Consider the following 24,400-nt stretch of genomic DNA (forward strand, 5'->3'; position numbering starts at 1 on the left):
TCCTGGGACTGGCCAGGTTATCTAGCCCAATGGGGGGGGCCCAGCCGGGTCTGGGTCTCACGCGATTTTGAGGTGCATGTGGGTGGGCAGGGACTTGACTCTGGGTCCCATGGTGTGCCCCAGACTCTGACAGGAGGAAGGTTTTCATATACATTTTACTAATTTTCTTTCATCTCTGACACTTCTATTATAGAGAAAGGGCAAATAGCAATATTAAATTATTTCCTCTAATTAATCCCCTTTTAATGTGCACAAATTTTGTGCACCGGGTCACTAGTGTTGTTATACTTACTGAGAAATTTCTTCAACTACATGTTCCTTCTCTTTTACTGAATTTTTAATTTCAGCATTCATGTTTTTCATTTTCAATAGCTTTTTCTTGGTCTCTGATTTGTTAAAAGGCATCTTATTTTTGCTTCCATCATTTTCCTGATATTATTAATTACATTCTCCTTTAAGTTTTCATTTCATTGCACTGTTTCTGTAGTTTTTGAGATGGTTTTCTTTTCCTTTTTCTTTCAGTTTTGTTTTTTTATAGGAGAGGTTATCCTCAAATTTTCTGTGGCTCTTGGCTATTCATTTATATTAAAAGCTGATTGGAAGCTCTAGGGCAAGGGTCCTCAAACTTTTTAAACAGGGGGCCAGTTCACTGTCCCTCAGACTGTTGGAGGGCCGGACTATAGTTTAAAAAAAAAAAAAACTATGAACAAATTCCTATGCGCACTGCGGGCCTGGAACGAGTCGGCTGCTAAGCAGGACAGGCAGCAGCACCCAGCAGGCCGGATAAATGTCCTCGGCGGGCCGCATGTGGCCCGCGGGCCATAGTTTGAGGATACCTGCTCTAGGGTGTAACAGGCACATTGCCTGGTGTGCTACACTGTAGATGAAGCCAGTGGGCAAACGGCTTTTTCCTTGAGCATCTGTAGGTCTTCTCTCTGTGGTAGTTCACTTTACGCAGAAAAGTTCTTACCAGTGCTGCCCTTGGCCAGAGCAAGAGGGCCCTGCCTTCTGCTTCGTGCTATCAGGGCCTCGCTCTGCCCACCCTTCTAAAGGGCAAGGAGCCCATAGGACCAAGAGTTCATGCCCACCTGGGACCCACCCTGCTCTCTCTTTAGAGTGTTCTCCAAGCCCCTGGGACCACAGACTCCCCTGCCCAAATGACCTCTGTTTCCAAGGCCTTGTGTGCCTTCCCTGGATGATCCTCCTAAGAGCAGACCCTGCTGCACCCCAGGCCTGAGGAGAGGCTAAGGAGCGGCTGTTTTCAGGGGCGTTTAGATGGAGTGGAAACAATTCGTTTCCAGCCACAGGAGGGAGATAAAAGAGCAGGACAGGTCTTCGTGTGGCTGTTTATTTTAGAAAGTGAACAAAATGTGGTTTATTCTGAAAACTGCAAAAAAGCAGGAACAGGAAAGGAGAGCAACAAGAAAACCTGGCAAAAGTGGATTCGTTGCAAAAAGAACAAAGCTCAGGGTCAGGGCCTCTCACCTGCACAGACCTCTTCCAAAGCCTTTTCTTTTCCCAGCCAAGTAAAATTTCCTTTTTGTACCTAATTTTTATTTTGTATTATTTTCCTCAAAGATTATTTTAAAATTGCATAAGCTTCACAGCCACAAAACCTGGATCTGCAGCTGAGACCAGGAACTGTATTTTAAGACTTTATATAGACAAAGAGAGATAATGAGACAGAGATACATACCTGGCAAGACAGCTGATTCAAAGCAGCATAGGTTTTTTGAAAATCCTAAGAAAAAATAGGGGCCCCCAAAAGAAGGGTTGATGCAATGTAAGTTGAAAATGAATCTGACCAAGAAGTGACTCAGGAACTAACTTTGAAAGGACACCAACATCAGTGATGACAATTGCGCAGAGCTGGTCTGTTAGGGAAGCCAGGCAAGAGATGGGCCCTAATGCCGCCACCCTTTCGATTTGCTGACCGATCTGAACTAGTTTTCAGCCTCTTGAATTAACAAAAGCTGCACTTACCTAAGGCTGCCACCAGGTGGCAGACGTGGCTTACTCAAGCATGATTTTGCCACACTGCTAAAACTCAAAATGTCTTTTTTTTTTTTTTAATATATTTTATTGATATTTTACAGAGAGGAAGGGAGAGGGATAGAGAGCCAGAAACATTGATGAGAGAGAAACATCCATCAGCTGCCTCCTGCACACCTCCCACTGGGGATGTGCCCGCAACCAAGGCACATGCCCTTGATCGGAATCAAACCCGGGACCCTTCAATCCGCAGACCGACGCTCTATCCACTGAGCCAAACCGGTTTCGGCTCAAAATGTCTTTTAATTCTCAAGCAATTTTATGAGGTAAGTGCCGTGGTTTTCATCACTTTTCAGATGAGGCTAAGAGATGCTCAATAACTTGCTCATATAGGATGATGTTTACTTGGGGATTTGCAAGATGAGATACATAGAAGTTAATTTGCCAGCACAGGACAAGGGAATTGGGAAAAGGCACACCAGAAAGTGTCTGTCAGCTTTCCTTCTGTTTCCAGTTGTGCCCAGAATGCTCCCCAAACTACAAACACAGGCATCAGAGGAGAGCCACATCTTAGACACACTCTGTTTCACACCTGCTTATTAGTCTCTTTTCCCTCTGTGTCATCCCTACGGTGAGATCTTTCCTTTCCATGGACCTGCATCCTGTTTGGCACATCTTGAATGGAAAGCAAACGCATGGACATCATTCAACAGGAGGAAGGACTCGCCGCCTGCCTTCCCCATCCCACGAGGCTGAGGAGGTGGTGAGGTTGCGTCTCCATGGGGAAAAGTCAGCACCACCACCCTCCTCAAAGGCGTCTTGGCATTTACCCTAAGGCGTGCAAAAGAGAACCTCTCCCTGGCTTCAATGACCATGGGAGGTGATGTACCCGGGACTGGTAAACACACACACACACACACACACACACACACACACACACACAATCTGACTCTCAGTGGCACTGAGATTCGGTGTTAGACGTAGTTTCAAGGGACATTGCCTTTGATTTTCATATTTTTTAGAAGCACATCGGCTGAACTTCAGGAAGTGGGAACCAAGGAAGGGACACGGAATTATAAATGCACGAGAGTCTGCATAGGAAGCCACCCCGCAGAATGCAGAAAATACATTTCTAGCTGAAATCTCAATGAGAAGCATTGCTCCTGAGTCGACTTGCTGGTGAGGACAGGCCCCTATACAGGAGGCAGTAGCCCTGGGTCTTGAAAGAGGTTGAGTTTTTAATAAAGTTTGAAATCATGAAATCCCCACCTAACCTCAAGTGCCTCCTCTCACTGACCTTAAAACCCCTGAGTCAGAGACCTTACACGGAGTCCTGCATGCCAACGACAGAGCGAGCACAAGGCTGCAGCCCAGCACCCAGAGAACAGAGCCACACCCCATCTCCCAAAGCCCAGATGCCGGGAACAGCACAGCTCCTACAAATAAGATAACGAAACAAACAACAACTAATTCCGGGGCTCTGATTAGATCAGACACAGCAGCCTGAGCGAGACCGAAGCAGAGGAATGCGGGGACACTGGCCTTAGGAAGAGGCTGTGGGCGTTGGGGGCAGGTGGAAAGGGCTGAAGTCCTGGCCAATGACATGGGATTCTCTCAGGGACTCCATGCCTCCAGCAGGACTCGAGCAGAGTGGATGTGGGTGTGTACAGTCTCACTCGATGTTGCGCCAGACGACAGGGAAGACCCATGGCCAGAAGTCATCGGGAGGCAGATACAAGCTCAATACAGGGAGGAAGTTGTGAGCAACTCAGTGGGACAGGTAACCTCATTACCTGTTCAGCTGGAGACCGCAAAAGCACTGGTCACAGTGGTACAGACAGACTCCCTCAACCTCCAGAGTTCCTCTTGACTGGGGTCCGAAGACTCTTGGGTCAGTGGACCAACCTTGTCCAGTGGCTTGTGGAGGGGAACACAATTGCGCAAATAATACCGCCCTCAATGAGTGTGACCTCAGACTCGAGGAGTCCTTGGTGCATCAACTCACAGTGGGAGAGGGACGGTGGGCAAGGATAGGAAGCAAGAGGAAGGGGTCAATGGCCTGTGCCTTTGCTCAACACATGGATTCCCTGGCCGAACCTCTCTCTGCTAAGGAACAGGGCCACAAGTCACACTCAGGAGCCCTGAGCAGAGACCCACATCCTCTGTGCACATGGAAGGGTGGGGGGCATATTCTCACTCCCTCAAAATTAGACTACCTTCCTCCATACAAGGGGGCTGAAGAGCACCTAAAGATTCTTTTTGAAGACAAAGTAACAGTGTGGGGAAATGGCAAAACTAAGGAGGTTAAATATTCCCAGTGAGCATCTCATTAATGAAGCTCAGCTCATTAAAACGCGTACTTCCACTCCATGGGTGTGGGGGCAGCATTTCTGCCGAATTTGCCCTGTGGAGAGCACAGGGGCCTCGAAACTGCCCTCCTGAGCAGGGCCAGTGCACAGGCGGAGAGTGAGGAGTGAGAGGAAGGGGGAAGCCAGAGAGAGTGCTATCCGCCTCCAAGAGGAAAAGCACTCTCCTCGTTGAAAAGACCAGGTTCGACTGAGCCACGTGATGATCTTAGTAAAAGTAGAGATCGTTGTAAAAGAGAAATTTTAATTTAAGCTGGGGGTGAAAAAAAGAATCTTAGGAGACAACATTCTGATGTTTCTCAGAAGCAGGTAAATCGTGGCATTCTACATTTTCTTTCAACACAGGGAGCACCTGAGATCCTACGGACAGGAAACATGGAGGAGAAAAATCCAAAGACAAATGCATCAGGTACACTCCGAAGTTTACCTGTGGACAAAGCAGCAGCAACGAGATTATTTTAGCAGTTGAAAACATTTGGTAAATAATGTTCAACTGAAATTAAGTCACATAATTAAAGACATGTCCTGGGAAATAAGGGGAATCCTCATTGCAGACACCAAAGACCCTCATTCTAAAGTGTACTTTCCCAAGGCACCCCATATTTTTTATGGCTGGGCCCATTCTTTTTCCTCCTTCCTGTCTACCCTGCATTTTCCATGAGAACATGTGATGCCAGTCAAATTCTCCAGCTTCTCCAGAATAAAGATGAAAGGTCCGAAATGCAGCCTGATCGAGGTTTGCCACCAACGCCGGTGAGCCAGTAAGAACCCTCTGGCGTAGGCAACGCGCTCCCAGACCTGTTCCTTCCTGTGATGACATCAGTTGGCCACCTGCTCCCCCTGTTCCAGGCCCCAGACTAGGGGCTGCGGCAAATGAATTTCTTAAGGTTCGTGCACATGTGGGCGAAGAGTACACAGGAACTCTCTGTGCTATCTTTGTGATTTCTCTGTAAATCTAAAAATGTTCCAAATTTTACAAAAATAAAAGATTTGAGAATTTTAAGATGCCCTGATGCATCATAGTGTTTGTGCCCACCCATCTCCTGGCAACACAGGGCAGGCTCAAGGCCCCTATGCCCCTAGTTGATACAGTGGCCTCAGCTGAGCAGACAGACATGTTGGTATAATGCTCAAGTGCAACCTCTCTGAAGACCATTTCTACCCCGTATCTGTAGGGAGATCGTGTCAATCAAATACTGTGAAACAAAACCCTGGTCTTGGAGAAACACAGGAAGCAGTGCAGAACATTTTACCCTGATTTAACCTGCCAATGTGTTACTGGAGGGGGATTAAACATTTGCATTATTTCAGTTAATTTTCAAGAATTGCTCTGCGCAGCCTCACTGCTGACTTGACTTCCTGGAATTCTTTGCAAACAAAAGGTTCTAATAGTGGAAATAAATAAGCTTAGCTTTTATAATCTGGACCCCACAACAATAGCACTCAGTCATTTTAACCCTCAAGAAGATGACTGACGCCAAAACCGGTTTGGCTCAGTGGGTAGAGCGTCAGCCTGCGGACTGAAAGGTCCCAGGTTCGATTCCGGTCAAGTGCATATAACTTGGTTGCGGGCACATCCCCAGTAGGAGGTGTGCAAGAGGCAGCTGATCAATGTTTCTCTCTCATCGATGTTTCTGACTATCTATCCCTCTTCCTTCCTCTCTGTAAAAAATCAATAAAATATATATTTTAAAAAAAAAAGATGACTGACAAGCTTAGTACAGTGAAATTTATTGACTGTTTCTATGCAGCTACTCTGTACACCATAAGGTATTTTGCTCTGCAGTGAGGAAAAGAATAATTCAAAAATAGAATTACTCCACTTATTCACTTTTACTTATACTCCATATCTTTTCAACATGATTTGAGGGTATTAAAAATACACATAATAAGAGCCCCATAAAAGTGAAGATACAAACAGAAAGGAAAGATAAGATGGTGCCACAGATGAAGTCAGAACCTTAATGGTAGCCCAACAGCCTTTGAATGTTTCCTGCTTCTAAAAATTACTCAGCACTACTAGGGATATAGTTCTGGAGTAGATAACACACCAGGACCTTAAAATGGGGTGCCATACTTTGCAATCATTCTTACCTTTCTCTCTCGACTCTCTGAAAGCTTTTGGAAAACATCTTGGTTTCGTTGCCCAGTTTGCTGGTCAATGCAAATCATCTGGCATCTGTGACAAGGCCCCAAAACCTGGGAGGCGAGGACAGAAAAGACAGAGTTGCCATGAAAGTGACCAGACCCCCCCCTTCACCCCCCGCCAACTCTGCAGGGATGACTCTGGATCCAGAGGATTTGGGTGGTAAAAGGCCATCTCAGGGCCAATGTCAGACTTACAGAGAGATGCTTGATATTCTACTCTTAACTGTAAGGAACCAGAAAGTGTCACCCCTTCGCAATGCCACTGGGGAGTCAATCCGTAGTTGTTTCTCAGCTGAAAGGTTGCTGCTTCCGGACTTTGCAGAGAAACAAGAGTGGTTGCGAATCTCAGGTGGTTATCGGGGGATGTTGGAGACACCTCAGGAAGAAAAGAACTAACTGATGGGAGGACTAACCGGGGGAAATTAACAGCCACAGACCCGGCCCTGAGTCTCTGTGAGGAAGTCATCAGAAAGAACCCAGCAATTTCACTACCAGGAATTCAACACAAGAAAGGAATCAGAGGTACAAGCGCAGATTCATATACAAGGGTATTTCTCACATTGTTTATAGTAGGGGAAATATGGCAGTAGAGAAGAATGGTTAAGCCAACCACACTACAAATATGACATACAACATGCAGGGTTTTTTGGTGCATGTGTGTGTTTTAAATATGTTGTTATTGATTTTTTTTTAGAGAGAGAGGAAGGTAGAGGGAGAGTTAGAAACATAGATCAGCTGCCTCCTACATGCCCCCTACTGGGAATCGGGCCCGCAACCCAGGCCTGACCAGGAATCAAATCAGTGACCTCTTGGTGCATGGGACAATGCTCAATCCACTGAGCCACACTGGCTGGGCTCATACGGTTTTTAAAATTAACCTATAAAGGGCTTTAAATAAAATAGGAAATGTTTATTTTTACAACTGAAACAAGCAGGAAACAAAATTACATGTGTATTTTTGTATATGTGTGTACTTATATATGTACATATGTACACATACACACACTACATAAAACACAGTACACAGCTTCTTAACAGGGGTCATACTTCTATTTTGGATGGTCCACCATGAGCATGAATTGCTTTCATAGAAAGAAAAATCCCCCATAAATGTTAACGTTAAAAAAAGAAAGAATGCAGGTTAGCAGTGACAAGATTGTCTTTCAATCACAGAAAAGGTACAAAGGTGCCTGGCCGGTATGATTCAGTTGGTTGAACATCGTCCCATGAACCAGGAGGTTGCTGGTTTGATTCCGAGTCAGGGCACATGCCCGGGTTGCGGGCTTGATCCCCAGTAGGGGGCGTGCAGAAGGCAACCGATTGCTATTTCTCTCTCATTGATGTTCCTCTCTCTCTCTCTCTCCCTCTCTCTTCCTCTCTCTGAAATCAATAAAAAAGAAAAGGAAAGGTACGAAGGCACTTGATTATCTCATAACCACTTTCTCCTCTGCTCACACTGGGCAAGCACAAAGTGAGCACTGAAATTAGAAACACTCAGCTAAATCTGGATGTGCTTTGGCCTCTACCTATCACTCCTGTTCTGGCTGTTGGGCATTAAGCCAGAGGAAATACCACCTCACTGTGGTACCAAAGTCAAGATTCCAGGCCTCTGGGCAAAAATAAAAAGGATCCCAAATCAATTAAATAGAAAAGATTCCTTTATTAACTTTTGGTCGAGAATATGTTTGTATATTTTCAGAAAACAACTCCAAGACCATGTGGATTCCTGCAACAGAGAGAAATTGACAGGACTGCTCCAACCACGAAGACAAGAGGAGAAACAGTCCAGAGATGGAAGACGCTGACGACGCCTTGCCACGCTAGCAGTCAGCAGCTGTGCATCACAGCAGGTTGCCTAGGACCAAACCAGAGAGGGTCGGACCTGCATTGCCACCATGTGCCCACCATCCAGATATCATTGCTGACATGTACACATAAGAAACTGTTTGACATTGAAACGGGGACTCAGAACTGTTGGGCATTGAAATTGGGACTCAAACATTTTTTGTTATTATATGTTTATTTCTAGTCTGCAGAGGCAAGATTTTTTTGAAGGAAAGAAATGGGGGAAAAATAGATACAGAGGCAAAGAAGCATTGAACAGACTGTCAAACTACAGCGGGAAGGCAGGGGAGGTTGGGGGGAGGTGGGCTGTAAGAGATCAACCGAAGGACTTTTACGCATGCATATAAGCATAACCAATGGATACAAGACACTGCGGGGGGGGGGGGGGGGGGGGGGGGCGGGGCGGTAAAGGCATGTATTGAGGGATAGGGGAGGCCAGGGGCGGAGGTCAATGGGAAAAAAAAAAAAAGGAGACATATGTACTACTATTTGTAATACTTCAAACAATAAAAAAAGAAAATAAAAAAATAAAAAGATTCCAGGCCTCACAAGCAGCGGGCGCGCCATGAAGGAGTTCTGCCCGGTATTTACCGTGGGACGCTCGTGGGACTGTGACCTCGCCGGGCCTCATTTCCCACCCAGCTCCTCAGCTGGACTTGATAAGGAGTCCAGATACTATTTCCAAGAAGCCGAGCACAGGCCTGGCACTCAGTCGTGCTCAGATGTGGAAACTGTCATTACGATAACATGAGAAGCCCCGAGGTACTTTATACAACTGGCTACTAACACTGCTATTATTGACGGGATCTCAGGCCCCACGGAAGAACCGGCACACACAGTGCAGATGAGCCATCCCTCTGCCCCTAGCTATGCCTGACCTTTCCTGTCCATTCAGTACCTCGACGATTATTGAGCACTGACTCGGGCCAGGGCTGTTCTAGGCCCTAGAGGTGTGGTAGGGAACCAAACAGACGTGGTCCCAGCCTTGTATGCTCTGAAGGAATAAGCAGGCGCTGTGCAGAGCTTGCCATGTGGTGGCTCAGGAACATCCTTTCCAGGAGGGAACACCTGAGCTGAGACCCTGCAGTAGCTGCTGAAAGAATGTGCGAGGCAGAGGGACAGCATGGGCGAAGGCCCTGAGGCAGGAAGCTTGCTTGTTTAGGGAATGGAGAGAAGGTGGGTAGGACAGGCAGAGGGGCGGGCTGATGAGCTTGGAACGGCTGGCGAGTTAGGAGAGAATGGCTCAGGTCTAGGGGATGGGGGGTGGGGGTGCCTTATGCTCCCGAAGCCTAGGGAGAGGGGAGCATCCGGTAGCTTTGCCTCTGACTGCAAGCTCCTCCCAGCAAGGCAAGAAGCTGGAGCGCGGGGAGAAGGCGCAGCAGCCATTGCACTGATGGGCCGCGAGCCACCTGAGGTCCTCCTCCACGAGCTTCAGACGGCCAAAACGCCCACCAAGTTCAGCAGGACGAACTTCTCAGAGACACAGTATTCCAAGAAAACAGAATTTAAGCCTAGACATGATGACAGGGGGCGGGGCGGGGACCTGCACTGAGCTCTCCATCACCTGCATGAGGCACATTCTCTCTCACCCTGGTGGGGAGAAAGGGTGGGTCGTTCCAAGAGGCAGTGCAGAACACACGTCACACACCCTCCTGCTGAGGCCTTCCCACCTGCCACCATCCTGGCCTCAGATTCTGTCTCCCTTAGCAGCCCTTAAGGAAGGATGACAGGACTTCCCGGAACTCACCTGGAAATGCAAGGAACCAATTGAAATCTCCTCCCATTTCTCTTCTTCAAAAGCACTTGCTCCGCTGGTAATAATATTGGCACGGAAACGTGAGATGAGATCTCTCATTGGGAATAATTCCTCCCTTCCGTTCTCATCACTGTTTGAAGACAGGCCAAAAAGGGAGGGGGTGGGGGGGTGGATATTTACACCGTTGTAACAATTCAGTGATTCTACCACTCAAAACCTGACTTCATCGAATGTGCTCGGGCCTGAGGCCTGGATGGCCAGAACACGCTTTTACCGTGAGGCCAAGCGGCACCGACGTGCTAGATCTCAGTGGTCTCCCTTGGGATGTGGTCCCACGTCGGGGAGAGGCCCACAACATGTGGTGCAAAGGGTGAGTAGATCTTTGTGTCAGACATGGAGGATTTTGGAAACCAGGTGGACAGAGGTTGAGTAAATGAACTGAGAAAATACCAGTTCTGCAAGGTGAGTCAGGATACGGCATTGAAAGAGGGTCAAGCTTACTTACCAAGACATCACACGCTCTGGCAATATTAAAACATCGTAAAGCAACGTGGTTGATATTTATTTCCTAACTTCCATTCTGTTTGCAATTAACTAGCATAGGCTATTTTTCTAATTCTTGTGTAAAGGTTTTGTTTACTGCCAGGAAGCCCTGTAAAATGGCTCTCTGCACTTCCCTGCACCCCTCCCCCAAGGGAGAAAGCACTAAAACAGCATCTGAAAGCTTGACAAACAAGCACACTGCTTTATGCCATCGTGCTGAGTTTAAGAACAGGGAACTGACTATGCTGGAGGTCCGGACACTGGTGACCTTCAGTGGGGTTGGCTAAGAGGGGTAGAGGCAGCTTTCTGAGGTACTAGAAATGTTCTCCACTTGACCTGGGGTGCTTATATGGTATGTCCATCAGTAAAGTTCACTGAGCTGTGGACTTAGGATTTTGCACTTCGTTGTACTTCAACAAAAATATTTTTTAAATTAAGTTGGGAGAAATCCTTGGGTATGATGGGAGTTTTCCCTGGAGACAGGATTGAAAGGCTCTGGGGGAGTAAGGGGTCCACAGCTGTGTCCCAGGCCCCTTCCAACAGTGAGTGGAGGGTGGAATGTTGGGAGCAGTGGGTAAGTCTAGCTTTGCTTTTAACCAAACAGCTCCCATGTGGACCCAGGAGGACCCCAGTTTTCTCATCCAAAATGAGAGGGTTAGCACTTGCCAATCCTAAAATCCTTTCATTGTGGATTTGCCCTCCTGGTTATAAACCTTCCTTCTGTGCTTTATAAAAGGGAAAGTGTTATGTTCAAAAGCTGCCTGTCCACATGTACATGGCAGCGGCCAGAGACACACCAACCAGGGCCCCAGGGACCGTCCCAGGTATTAGCCCTGGGACTGTTCCTCTTACCTTTGCTCACCTGTCCCGCCCATCCCCGTGCACTAAACCAAGTGGTTGGAAATGTGGTTCCCTCCTGGTAGGAACCAGGGTTGCAGCAAGCCTGTCTCCCCTCCTATCTTTCTATACCAAGAACCCCAGGACACCGCAGGCTTGCTTCCTCCAGCACTCTGGGTACCTGGAAAGGAGGGTCACTCAGTGCAGCTAAAACTCGGTGAACACCGAGTACCAGCCGTGTCACACTTCTACTCCCATGAGGGTGAGGTAGGCCATGGCAAGGGAACAGTGTTGTATGATTTTGCCAATGACTATACTTCAAACAGTCTAGCTTTGTCACAGTTATTATGCTGTACTTGTATATTTCTGCAAGTGTGCACACAGATGCCCGGGGCATGTGGCACGTGAGAGGCACAGGAGCCCCGGCTCAGGTGCTGACAGGCGTGTGCACACCTCTCTCTGTCCTGTGGACTAGAAATGAGCAGTCCAGCTCTCTTATAACAGTGATTTCTCCCCTAATTGTCTGATGACCTTGGACAGCAATTTCCTCTAAACCAAGGGGGTTGGACCAACCAAGACCCCTTGTAGAGCTGCTGACCTCTCACTACTGCCAGGGCCCTTGGGAGAGCACTGGGTGGGAATGGACAGGCAGGGGTGCCGGTTCTGTCTGGTGGTATCAAGTCACATCTACAATCACAACAGTAAACGCTTTCTAACCACTCTTCTTTTCCCTCACAAGGACTACGGAAGTAGAGCAAGGCTCGTCAGGGACAGAAGACAGTTGGGAGGGTGGGCAATGAAATCAGATCAAGTTGGTAGAAATTCCGTTATAGCAAATGATAAGAAATAAAATGACTAAAAAATGAGAATTGGGGTTCTCTACTAAGCATTTTGAGGGCATCAAGAAGGACATGGGAAGACAAAAGAGAACCCTCAGAAAGATCAATGGGGACTCCCCTAAAGGGCCTTGTGATTTCTCTGGTCTCATGAAGAGTCTGGACTCCAGGACTCCAGGAACTCTCTCCCCAGGTAGGTGCCAGGCTACTTGCAGGGCAAGTGGTTACACCTCTATGTTATTCCCGAGGTAAATAGCAAATAGTAAAAGGATCTTTCTTACCTGGCGTGTAATTGCTGCTGAAGTTCCAAAACACTGGATCTGTTTATCAGCAGATACTGGGCCTCATTCACCAGAGAAAGAGTGGCTTGAGCACCAGCAGACTTCCCTGGAGGGGATGGAGTATTTAAAAGAAGAGATCTGGAAACAACCTAAGAGTTCACAGGTGGACGACTGGGTAAAGAAGATGTGGTACATGTATATACAATGGAATATGATTCAGCCATAAACAGAAGGAAATCTTGCCGCTTGTGATGCGTGGATGGACCTAGAGGGCATTATGTTAAGTGAACTAAGTCAGACTGAGAAAGACAAATACCATATGAACTCACTTATATGTGGAATCTAAAGAACAAAAGCTAAAACAATCTCCCAGATACAGAAAACAAGTCGGTGGTTGCCCGAGGCAAAGGGTGGAGGTAAGCAAAATTTGTGAGGGGGAGAGGGGGGATCAAAAAGAGACAAACGTTCAGTTATAAAATAAATAAATCCTGGGATGTAATGTACAGCATGGTGACTAGAGTTAATGGATGGATTAAAGTTATGGATGTTAACTAGGCTTATTGTGGTGATAACTTCACGATATATACAAATATTGAATCCATTATGTTGTGCACCTGAAACTAATATGTTATATGTCCATTATACCTCAATAAAAAAATTTTAATGAAATTAAATTTTTTAAAGTAAAATAAAAGAAGAGCTGCTTTCTTGGACTGCAAATGAATTATGCTCCATTGACCGTCATGTTTTAAAAATAGAGACTATATCTACAAGTGAAAAAGCGGTGCCCTTGAAATAGTACAAACTGTCTTAAATTGGCTCAAACCTCTCAAAAACAAAAAGAAAATGAGCTCATCAAATACTCCACTACTTATCTGAAAAGTAATAATAATAATAAAATGCTGCAGTGAAACTTCCAGCACTGACTTGGAGGCGACATTCAGAGGAGGAGGGATGGGCAGCGGGTGGAGCAGGGCTGGCCCGGGTCAGCAGGGGAGCAAGGGCCTCAGTGAGTCCACAGGCCCAAGAAGCTCTTCTGAATTAGGGAAAAGCTGGGTTTTGCCCTTGGGAAAGTGTGAAATAGTTGACTTCAGAAATAAATAATACAAGTTTAAAACTACTGAAAGGGAAAATAAAAGAGTGAAAGGAAGTATGAAATGTGCCCAGCACTGCTGGCAGCCTGTGGCCCAGCTTCCACCTCCCGTGCGGGCACACCATCGCTGTCTTTATCCAAATTGTTGATGGAAAGGGTTGGCTGGGCCAAAGCCTAGTGAGCTCCCTGCAAACCGGGTCTGAGGACCCCGGAATACATGAGAAAGGATACTTCTAAGAGAATCACCTTCCAGACCCTCCACTTCCAACTGCCCGCTTTGCTACAAAGGCTCTGTCAGAGAAGGGGGCGCACCCCAGCCCCTCCACAAAAGGCCTTTCTCCCCCTTCACAGAGGGAAGGCTGCACCTCTTGTGGGCACACTGCCCCTGGGGGCTAACAGTCTCCATGGCGGAAAACAAAAGCCCATTCAAAACCCGCCTGTAGGTCAGATGGGTTCCCATTCTTTGCTCTCCACAAAGCTGTCACACCTGATTAAGTTGTCAAGTGACATGATTAAAGTCATCTTCATGTTAGATCCCTGTGTCTCAGAAAAAAGTTTGAGTGACAGCAGGTCAACCAAACGCCTTTCATCCCCAGCTCTTTATTCCCTCAGATAAGGCTTTTCAGAAGAGAACCAAGGCTGAGCACCAGCTATGCTGGTCTTAGGTGGCAGTTATTCATTAATATGGGAATTAATGGCGGGCAGCCCAGCCATCTCATTAAGAGATTTGTTTTCAACAGTGTTCTCACTATCTTTGGAAATTTATAATATGTAGTTGTTGCTTTGATCAACTGTATACTATTAAAAATTGTGATAATTCAACCTATAAGAAACTTCCTAACACTTGGACTCTTATGATCACAGTAAACTCTACAAATGTTTATACATTCCAATTTATATAGGATCTTAGTTTTAGTAAATATGATAGGGTGATCAAGGAAAGATTTTCAAGCATAAAATATATAACACTGAGATAAAACCCCATTAAAGAAGTAGAATGGAAATATAAGGTGAAGAAGAAAAAGGAAAGATAAAATTTCTGACCATTAAAAGACAGTTTGTGTGTGTATATATATAATGAATATTCATGGAATCAAATCACTATGGTATTGAGATTCCACTCACTAATGTTTAAAAGGATGACCTATGAGTTTTCATTTAAATGACCACATTTATAATTTGCTAGAAATAGTTCAGACCTCTACACCGTGGCCCAGGCAGCTGACCCCTCAGCCCCGTGAGAGCCCAGCAGGATGGGGGAACAGGAAGTTCAGAAGGTGGGGCTGCTGCATTCCCCCAGGCTGACTCCAAGGAGGGGAGTGCTCCACCCAAGAAAGATGACATCTGTGGTGTCGGAGTGAGACTCAGCACAGGGATCTTAGTGGCTGTCCCTTCAGCTCTCTCCCCAGAGCCACAAACACCAGTCTCTTCTCACAGGACCCTACTCTGCTCTGTACTCCCTCTGCCAGAGCCCAGGGTGAGTAGCTGCGACCCAGATTTTGAGTGCTGGCTCTTTAAGAGGGCACCTGTGTCTTTCCTTAGAGGACAGAATCCCAGCTGCTTTTCATAGCCAGATGTCACATGGTGCCTCTTCCTGGTGCTGGTGCTCTGGGCTAGGAAGCCCGACATGTGGTTGAGACACCCCGGCTTCTCGGAGGAACCTCTGCAGCTGAGATATCCCTCCGGAATCTCAGCCACCAACCCTGGTGCTCACAGGGCCAGCCCTTTCCGAGTCTCCATCCTTCCTACCAGTCTCCTTGTGGCTTCTGTAAATCCTTGGTTGTAAGACTTCTGTTCAGCTAGTCTTCAGTTGGTCATCCAGGTTGACTGGTGTTTTGTTTTTGGGTTTTTTGTTTTTTTGTGTGTGTGTTTTTTTAAATATATTTTATTGATTTCTTATAGAGAGGAAGGGAGAGGGATAGAGAGTTAGAAACATCGACGAGAGAGAAACATCGATCAGCTGCCTCCTGCACACCCCCTACTGGGGATGTGCCTGCAACCAAGGTACATGCCCTTGACCGGAATCGAACCTGGGACCCTTCAGTCCACAGGCCGACGCTCTATCCACTGAGCCAAACCAGTTAGGGCCAGGTTGACTGTTTTATAATTTAGTTGTAATTCCAGTTTGGTCCTGGGAGGAGGTGAGTGTACCTTCCACCTATTCTGCAGCCAGCTTGGATTCTCCTTTTAACTCGTTTTTAAAATTTAGATGAAAATGTAAAAATGTAGGAGGAGGTAATGTAGCTTTTAAAAAATTCTTCTAAGGTGTACCAATGCAAATATGTTTGAAGACCTGAGACCTGGACCGTCAGAGATTTCGCCTCCATAAATGGCATCCTTGAAGTGGAAATAGTCACAAGCTGACACTCCCTGGTCCTGTCCGTCCAAGTGCAGGAAACAGCGTTTTCCCTGTGCCCACCTTTGCCTCAGCCAGGCCCCATGTCCCACTGGGACAGTCACAGCCATCTCCTGCCTATCCCCTTCCCTCCTCTCCCTTTCCAATGCCGCCTCCATACCTTGCTAGGAGTGTCTTTCTAATACACACAGCATCACGAAACTCCAGAGCTTCGAATTCTTCCGTGAGTTCCCACAACCACAAGCTAGCACTTACTGACTCCTCAGTTGCACATTCATCCCTTCAGCCCAGCTCTGGCCCATTTATCCCTGAGCCACATCCAACCTTCCTAAACCCTTCTCTGAGCCCATGAAATGCCACGCCCTGCCATGCTGCTCCCAGGTAACCTTCCCACCTCTCTCTGCCTGGAAAACGCCTACTCTCTTGTTAAGATGCAGCTCCAAACTCACCTCTTCCCTGAAGCCCTCCGTGACTCACTGCAGTTGAGTCAAAGACCTTTACTGTAGTGTCGCCATCTGCTGGTGAGTCAGTGCCTCTAAACCGAAGGCCCACGACCATTGCTTAATAATCTCAGCCAGCCTCCTGAGGACCCAGCTAGGCCCCAGGTAAACAGGAAGCGTTATGAGTAACTGGGACGTATTAAATAAGATCATGTATAAGGGCAGCACAGGTCCTGACGAATCCCACTCCTTGTGTGTCTCTACTCATGAAAATGCCCATTTCTCTCCCATTTAATCATGTCTCTGAGCTAACCCATGCCCAGACACCACCAGCTCACCTCCTCGAAAGATGAGCGTAAGTCTATTCCCCTTCTCCGTCACATAGCAACTCAAATTTCTTGAAATAGCTCATGACATGAAAAATAGTCAGAACTTGTAAAGGTCTGAGTAGATTACATCCTTTGGCTCTTCTCTCCATCATACATTTTCAGGGATTTATAGGTTCACCTGTGCAGGTCCCAAGACCCCAGTACTGGTCCCCATATGATCAAAATGCTATTTGGGTTTACAAGCCAGTCTCTCTGAGAGCTAATCACTAGGGCAAGTCATCTCTGCAAGAACCAGAAATGCCGCAATGACCCATGCCTTCCTTCATCTAGTATTTACTGAGCAACTACTATTTGCCAGGTGCTGTTCTAAGCATGGAGGATGCCGCACTGAACAAAGCAGACAAAAGTCCCCACCCTCACAGAGCTTATGGTCTGGTAGAGGGAAGGCATAAGAGTAAAGGCATGGCCTAGAGGAGGTGGACAGTGCCACAGAGAAAAATAAAACAGCGAAGGGAGCTGGGGAAGCTCAGGCGAGGGCTTAGGTCCTATGGAGAGAAGTCAGGCAAGGCTCCCCTGAGAAGACAAAATTAAACAGACGCCTGAAAATGGTCCGTTCCTCCCCTGTGGTGCCGTTAACACTCAAAGCACTTTCTTCTCTGCTGTCTCACTTCATCCTAATAGCCGCTTTTGGCAGGAAAACTGTCAAACGTGTTCAAGACTAAGTAGCTGAGGTCAACAGAAGTTGAGGCACCAAGGAGTTGCCAAGGTCTCACGCCATGTGGAGACGGAGCCAAGACTAGAAACCCGGGTCTGCTTAGGACTTTGCAAGCTACCAATGTTTTCATTTAACAAAACGGAAGTGTGCTTCTAAATATGCGTGGCTGAGGCAGAGGGCTGAGCAGAGCGCAGCGGTGGTCTGGGAGCCCACCCCGGCCTCCGGGGTTCTCAGGAGGCCACACCTGGGTCCTGCTAACCTGGGGCCACAGGGACCTTTCTGCCGAAGGTGGGCCGCCCCACTTTCTGTACGTGAGCAAGCTGCCCTGTGACTCCGCGTCACGGGCTGACCTGGGCGCATACAAAGGTAAGCCCGAGTTCCTGTGCCCTGAGAACAATCCCGAATGCCATACCTTTGCCATGGCTCTTCTTCGAGTTTCTTTGAAAGTCCGAACTTTGTTTGATCAAATGACACGGACGGCCCAAAAACCTTGACAACCAGCTTGAAATTTTTTCTCCACAATCATAAGTATTTACCCTGACCAAAAAAAAAAAAAAGGAATGGTGAATGTTATATCGTATTATTTAATAACAATCTAAATGGCAAAAAGTAATATAATATTTATAATAATCATTGAGCCCCAGCCAGAAGGAAGCCTAGAGTGGCAGGCGTGCTTAGGAAGCTGCAGGGACATTTTCAGGCACAAGCAAGACCTGAGACCTGGGCTTGTGCAAAGCTTTACGATCAGATAAAAGGGTTTAGATGTTCCTCTTGAAAAACCTTCTTTAAGTTATAGCCACTGAGAAAAACTCTGGGACTTTCCAGAGCATTATCTTGCTCTAAGAAGCCCTCGCACCCAGACATGTGTCTTGGTGTTTTCCTACGGGCCTGACTATAGTCTTTCCTCTCGCAGCCATCCCTCATGGGCTGACATGTTTGGTTTGTCAAAGAACACCACTGTGCCTATAAATCACCAATGTAAGTACATTCATTGATCTTTAAAAAAAAAAAAAAAAAAGCTCCGCAATCTTCTAGAATTTTTAAATAGAATTCCAATTTTAAACGTTTTTTAATCTGTACATCACCAGAATTAATAAGGGAAAAATTGCTAATATGTTACCCTGGGATTATAAGACCGCTATTATTGAAAACCTATCTTATCCTTAATTTTTACTCGGAAAAATAGTTGCCTTTCTTTTCTAGAAAGGGAAGAGAAGAAGGAAACCTCACTTTGTAGCACATTCTCTCTGGTGCTTTGAGAGATTGCACTAATTCCATTTTCATTCTATGAAGTCCTCACAGTTCCTAGCTTAACCTGAAAGCTTTATTAACCAGAAAAACGGCATCCCCCTCAGATGCAGTTAAATGAAAGGCACAACCAGGGACGAGCCGGGGAAGCAACTGCAGGTGCTCCTAAATGGCTCTGTTTCTCTCTCTGGGATTTACAGTGGTGACGGGCAAAATGCTTACCCGAGACTCGGTGCCCTCAGCTGTGTGTTCCAGTGAACGTTTACTGGCACGAGCGCAGTGGAAGGATGCCCACTGTGCTCGCTCTCGGCTCCAGGATGGCCCAGTGCCCACGGCGCCTTGCAATGCCCAGCAGGATCACCGCACTACACCTGCATACCTTTCCTGAGGTGCAGCCCTTCATCACCCAGTGAGACCCAGGGGCCCTAAAAATGTGAGCCCAATTTAGATACGGCTTTATTATTTCACATGTCATTTCGTGATTTACACGATGAGGCAGTGCAGAAGTAAATGCAGTCAGTGCCATACTGTGCAGTATCACCATCACCATTGACTGAGCACAAATATCCACTAATGAGCTTATTGTGTCAAGTAATAGACAATTAGCAGTTTAAAGGCCTTCTCTGTATAAATCCTAGTGCTCTGTTACAGTTAACTGTTTTAGTACTGGGGAGTAAATTGGTTGGGGTATCAGATGGGCTAGGTAGGTTTCCACAATCAGAAAATTTGCTCCTGCACATGTTTTGGGGCCCATATTAGACTTAGAGAGTCAATATATTCAATAAATAGATTTATAAACATTCATAATAAAAAATAAAATAGAAATGCTCTTATTGCATTCCATCTCGTTATCCACATTTCCTAGAATTTAGCCAATGATTTTTCATCAGTAACTCAGATTAGGCAATAATCCACAACTATATGAAATATAATTTATGGGTTATCACCTGAAAATTATACAACCTGAGGGACATGACATCCCCTTATCCTCAGCTCCACATCCAATCCATCGACTGGTTCAGGTGGCCTACCTCCAGGATATATATTTGACACCCACCTGGTTTCCCCTGACCCTTCATCTTGTCTCAGCTGGCCTTCTCACTTGCACCCTCACCAGCTTCCAACTATTCTACACCCATAGCCAGTCTTTTCAAAATACGAATCAGGTCCCTACCCTCACCACTCTACAGCAGCCACCCACCCACGCCCCTCCATGCCTCCTCTGAACAGTTCCTCGCTCACCATGCCTCCCCGCAGCCTGTTCCAGGCTCTGCAGGAAGCAGCACAGAATGAGCCCGCTCTCCCCAGTCGGCATTAGCGGGAGGGACTGAAGATAAAGGTTGGGTAACAGTCCATGCTAAGGAGAAGAATGCAGCGGGCAAGCAGCGAGGGAGGCCTGATTCTGTGGGAGGCCAGGTGCCCCTCTGAGAAAGGGGCTTTTCAGCAGAGACCAGGTGGCAGTGAGACTGATGGAGGTGAGGGAGCGAGCCCCCTGGAGGTATAAATAGGGGAAGAGCATTTCAAGCAGAGGAAAGAGGAGTGCAAAGCCCTGAGCAGGAGCCAGGGTGGTGAGTGGAGTGCGCCATGGGGAGTGCAGCGGGTGAGATGGAGGACTCAGCAGAGGACTCGTCCCCTCCTGCCACCTGCAGGTGGACCTGAGATTTTCCCCTGCTGCAGTCTCACCTGTCCGCACAGACCTTGCTTTGGCAAATCTGAGCCCATTCACCATTTTCCTCAAGAGGCACCTCTATAGGCTCCATTCCTGATGAGCAAAGGTTAGAGACAAATTTATTACTAAGCAAAAAGAACAACTATGTAAGTTGAAGTCCATTATTATGAAATTTACAAGAATCGTAATGACCCTGGAAACTGGTTGAATCAATAAGTGTCTGGGTCTCGGAAATCCTCTAACACAGAGATTCTCTTCAGCCTGTTCAGTGCCCAACAGCTGTGCACTGAGCGTATTTAGCAGGGGATCCTGCAGTGGGCAGCCACATTCACAGTCCCTGGAACACTGTAAATTCCTTTGGAAGTTTTCTCTACCTCTGGATGACTCCACATCCCAAGGTCATTGTTCTCTAAGCTACCTAAAATTCTTTAAAAATAGGCAGGCAGGTGTGAAGACTCGTTCTGCAAAGATAGCAGCATAGAGTGTCAACTCTCAGTAGCCCCTAGGAGTCAACATCAAATTAGATTCCTGCACCAATCATCGTTATTTCAAAAAGTCTGTTATGCCAATGGAGTTGAGAAGCTATTTTTTAATTGTTATAGATACATCATACACCTGTATGTAACAGGTTAAAGAATAACATTAATTAACACTGATGTATACACTAATCAGAGAGTAGAAAGTGAAATAATAATAATACTCAAATCTTTTTGTGTATTATTATCCTGGGTACCTGAACTTGAACAAGAAAAGTACAGTAAAAGAAGTAATATATCAATCTCACTAATAGAAATAGGTATAAAGATACTAAAAAATATATCAGCAATCCAAATGTATTAACAAATCATTGCCAACTAGTGTTTTCTCTCCCCCAAGAATGCAAGAATACTTCAGTACTGGACAGTCTGCTAATGTAAGACATCACACTCATAGAATAGAATATAGGAGAAAAATATAACCAACAGATGCAGAAAAAAGCATTCAATAAGAAATGACTATTATTCACGACAAAACTTTTGGCTAAATAAGAAAAGAACTACTTAACCTGGTAAATCAAATCAGTAAGCATCATTTTTATTTTTGAGACCTTAGAACTATTCTATTCAGATCAGTAATAAAGAAGGATATCTTCCATCACTGTTCCAACATTATACAAGAAGGCCTTGCCAAGAAGTAAGATTTTTTTAAAAAAGAAAGAAGAGTCTGTCAGCAGTGGCTCAGTGGTTGAGCATTGATCTATGAACCAAGAGGTCATGGTTCAATTCCCGGTCAGGGCACATGCCCAGGTTGTGGGCTCTATCCCCAGTGTGGGGAGTGTCGGAGCCAGCCAACCAGTGATTCTCTCTCATCATTGATTCTCTCTCCCTCTCTCTCTCTCCCTCTCTCTCTCTCTCCTTTCCTCTCTTAAATCAATAAAAAAATATTTTTTAAAAAGGAAAAAGAGAAATAAAAATTAGAAAGGAAGGCATGAAACTATCATTTTAGAAGACAATATGCCAATTTACATAGAATATGTGACAAAATCTTCAGATCAACTAATAAAACTAACAGGAATTCAGAAAAAATTCTGGGTAAAACATTGATATACAAAAATCAGTAGTGTTTCTAAATGGCATTCATAACCAATTTAATTTTAAAAATATTCAAAATATTCAAACTATTATATATCCAAAAATGTGCTGAAATTTTCTGGAAAATATTATTAAATTTTTGGAGTAAGTAAGGAAGTCTTAAATGAAGAGAAATACTATCTATAATAATAAAAGCACAATATGCTAATTAGACTGGACATCCTTCCAGATGACCTTCCAGACGAAGCCATGGCAGTGGGGGCCGAGGCATAGGCGGTTAGGGGCAATCAGGCAGGCAGGCAGGCGAGCAGTTAGGGGTGATCAGGCAGGCAGGCAGAGGGGTTAGGGGCAATCAGGCAGGCAGGCCAGTGGTTAGGGGCAATCAGGCAGGCAGGCAGAGGGGTTAGGGGCAATCAGGCAGGCAGGCAGGTGAGTGGTTGGGAGCTAGCTGTCCCGGATTGCAGACTGCAAGAGGGATGTCCGACTGATGGTTTAGGCCTGATCCCTCAGGTGGTTGAAGTCATACCTACTTTTGTCTCTACCCTCCTCCACCCCGCCCCCGTATGCACTGCATGCTTTCCTTCTCTCTGCTGGCTTTTATTATAGACTAGTAGCATACATAAAATTACAGACCAGCTCTGTCCAGTGGAACTTTCTATGATGGTGGAATATTCATTCTCTGTAGGATCGGGCCTAAACCATCAGTCAGACATCCCCTGAGGGGTCCAGGATTGCAAGAGGGTGCAGGCTGGGCTGAGGAAAACCGCCACCCCCCCTGCACAAATTTTGTGCACCAGGCCTCTAGTTTATATATAAAAGACAATATTATATTACATAAATTCTCCTGAAATGAATATATGGCATTACAATCAAAATATAATTACAAATATATAATTGCAAAATACATGTGCTGTTCAACATTATAGCCACTAGCCACATATAGCAATTTAAATTAATCAAAATTAAATAAAATTTAGAATTCAGTTCTCTTGTCCGGCTGGCCACATTTCAAGTGTTAGTAGCCACATGTGACTGGCGGCTACCAAATGGACAATATAGAGAATGAATATTCCACCATCACAGAAAGTTCCACTGGACAGAGCTGGTCTGTAATTTTATGTATGCTACTAGTCTATAATAAAAGCCAGCAGAGAGAATGAAAGCATGCAGTGCATACAGGGGCGGGGTGGAGGAGGGTAGAGACAAAAGTAGGTTTGACTTCAACCACCTCAGGAGGCAGTGGGGCTGACCCAACAGGTCACTGAAATTCGGGTTTCTTTATTGACTTTCAAAGACTGCAAGGATGTGTAAAGAATGAAGGCCAGCAATTGAGCACTTATGAGATTGTACCTAAGTGCATGGTGCCACTGTGACATTCATTTGAGTTAATAAAGCTGTTGTAATAACCATATCCTGCCTGTCTTTTTCCATACAAACAATTATAAGCCTACTTTTACCCACCCTGTATTATGATGACTGAAGGATATAAAAGGAATGTAAGTGAAAAGCATATCACGTAATTCCAGAAGTTATGCCTCTTTGGTTTCTGATTGGACCCTCAGGTCTTCACCTTTCCCCAGAAAATTCCCACAACACAAGAGGAACAAGCTTTCTGTTGCCCCTTCGAGGCATCATTTCATTTTCGGATCATTTCAATATTTGGTGGAGGAAAAGCCTTATCTTCCTTTCACGTGAGTATATAGGCCACTCTGACAGCTGCATAGTGAAAAGGAACCCATTTTTGCACCTTTGGCTCTAATGACCATGATCCTCTGCTGCAGGTCAATGCAGGGCTGGACCAGGCACAGCCGCGGCTCTTGCTTCTGACTCAGGCAAATGCCGTTGTGGTTCACAACCATCCAGCTCCGGTCGTACAGCAGCCCTTGGTGTCCCACAGGCCACTGCGTCACCTACACAAAAAGGGAAGCACATTGTAGGCCAGGGCTCCTCAACAATGACCTTCACAATGTTATTGCACAGTGGCCGCACACATACGGCTAGACTTCAGGGATTCAGCACATACTCCTGAAGGAAGAACAGGAGGAAGAGAAGAAAGTCGAACAATGAGGACAGCGCAAAGACCTAGCCACCTTCCACTCACCCTGCACACCCGCCCTTCTCCATTTCAACCCGTTTCTTCAGTAGGTGATGCATGTGCGCGGTACAACACCCAAATCCCTCCTCACCACCCCCCACTCTTTGGCCGCATGTCTTTCTTTCCGTTCCTCCAATGGACCAGGCTCTTTCTCACCTCAGGGTCTCCTCACATGCTGTTCCCTCTGCCTGGAAGGCTCTTCCCCCTCTCTCTGTATGCCTGACTCCCAGGTCTCAGGTTAAATGTGCCCTCTTCAAGAAGCCTTTCCTGCCGCCTCCAA

The 24,400-nt window shown here is 46.1% G+C and overlaps 1 protein-coding gene across 1 annotated transcript in view; it reads right to left on the reverse strand.

Annotated features, from left to right (window-relative positions):
* Nucleotides 1-4,583: 4,583 nt before the first annotated feature.
* Nucleotides 4,584-24,400, reverse strand: part of MOCOS (molybdenum cofactor sulfurase) — a 44,603-nt gene continuing 24,786 nt past the window's right edge. Inside the window, exons 9-15 of the mRNA XM_080683417.1 lie at nucleotides 23,773-23,935; nucleotides 20,469-20,547; nucleotides 17,950-18,074; nucleotides 12,605-12,710; nucleotides 10,099-10,237; nucleotides 6,453-6,557; nucleotides 4,584-4,785 (exon numbers count right to left, since the gene is read on the reverse strand). Of these exons, the coding sequence (XP_080539543.1) occupies nucleotides 4,633-4,785; nucleotides 6,453-6,557; nucleotides 10,099-10,237; nucleotides 12,605-12,710; nucleotides 17,950-18,074; nucleotides 20,469-20,547; nucleotides 23,773-23,935 (870 nt within the window). The 3' untranslated portion in view covers nucleotides 4,584-4,632. The remainder of the gene's footprint in view (nucleotides 4,786-6,452; nucleotides 6,558-10,098; nucleotides 10,238-12,604; nucleotides 12,711-17,949; nucleotides 18,075-20,468; nucleotides 20,548-23,772; nucleotides 23,936-24,400) is intronic.

This window comes from Plecotus auritus, assembly GCF_963455305.1.
Source record: "Plecotus auritus genome assembly, chromosome: 8".
Classification (NCBI taxonomy): domain Eukaryota; kingdom Metazoa; phylum Chordata; class Mammalia; order Chiroptera; family Vespertilionidae; genus Plecotus; species Plecotus auritus.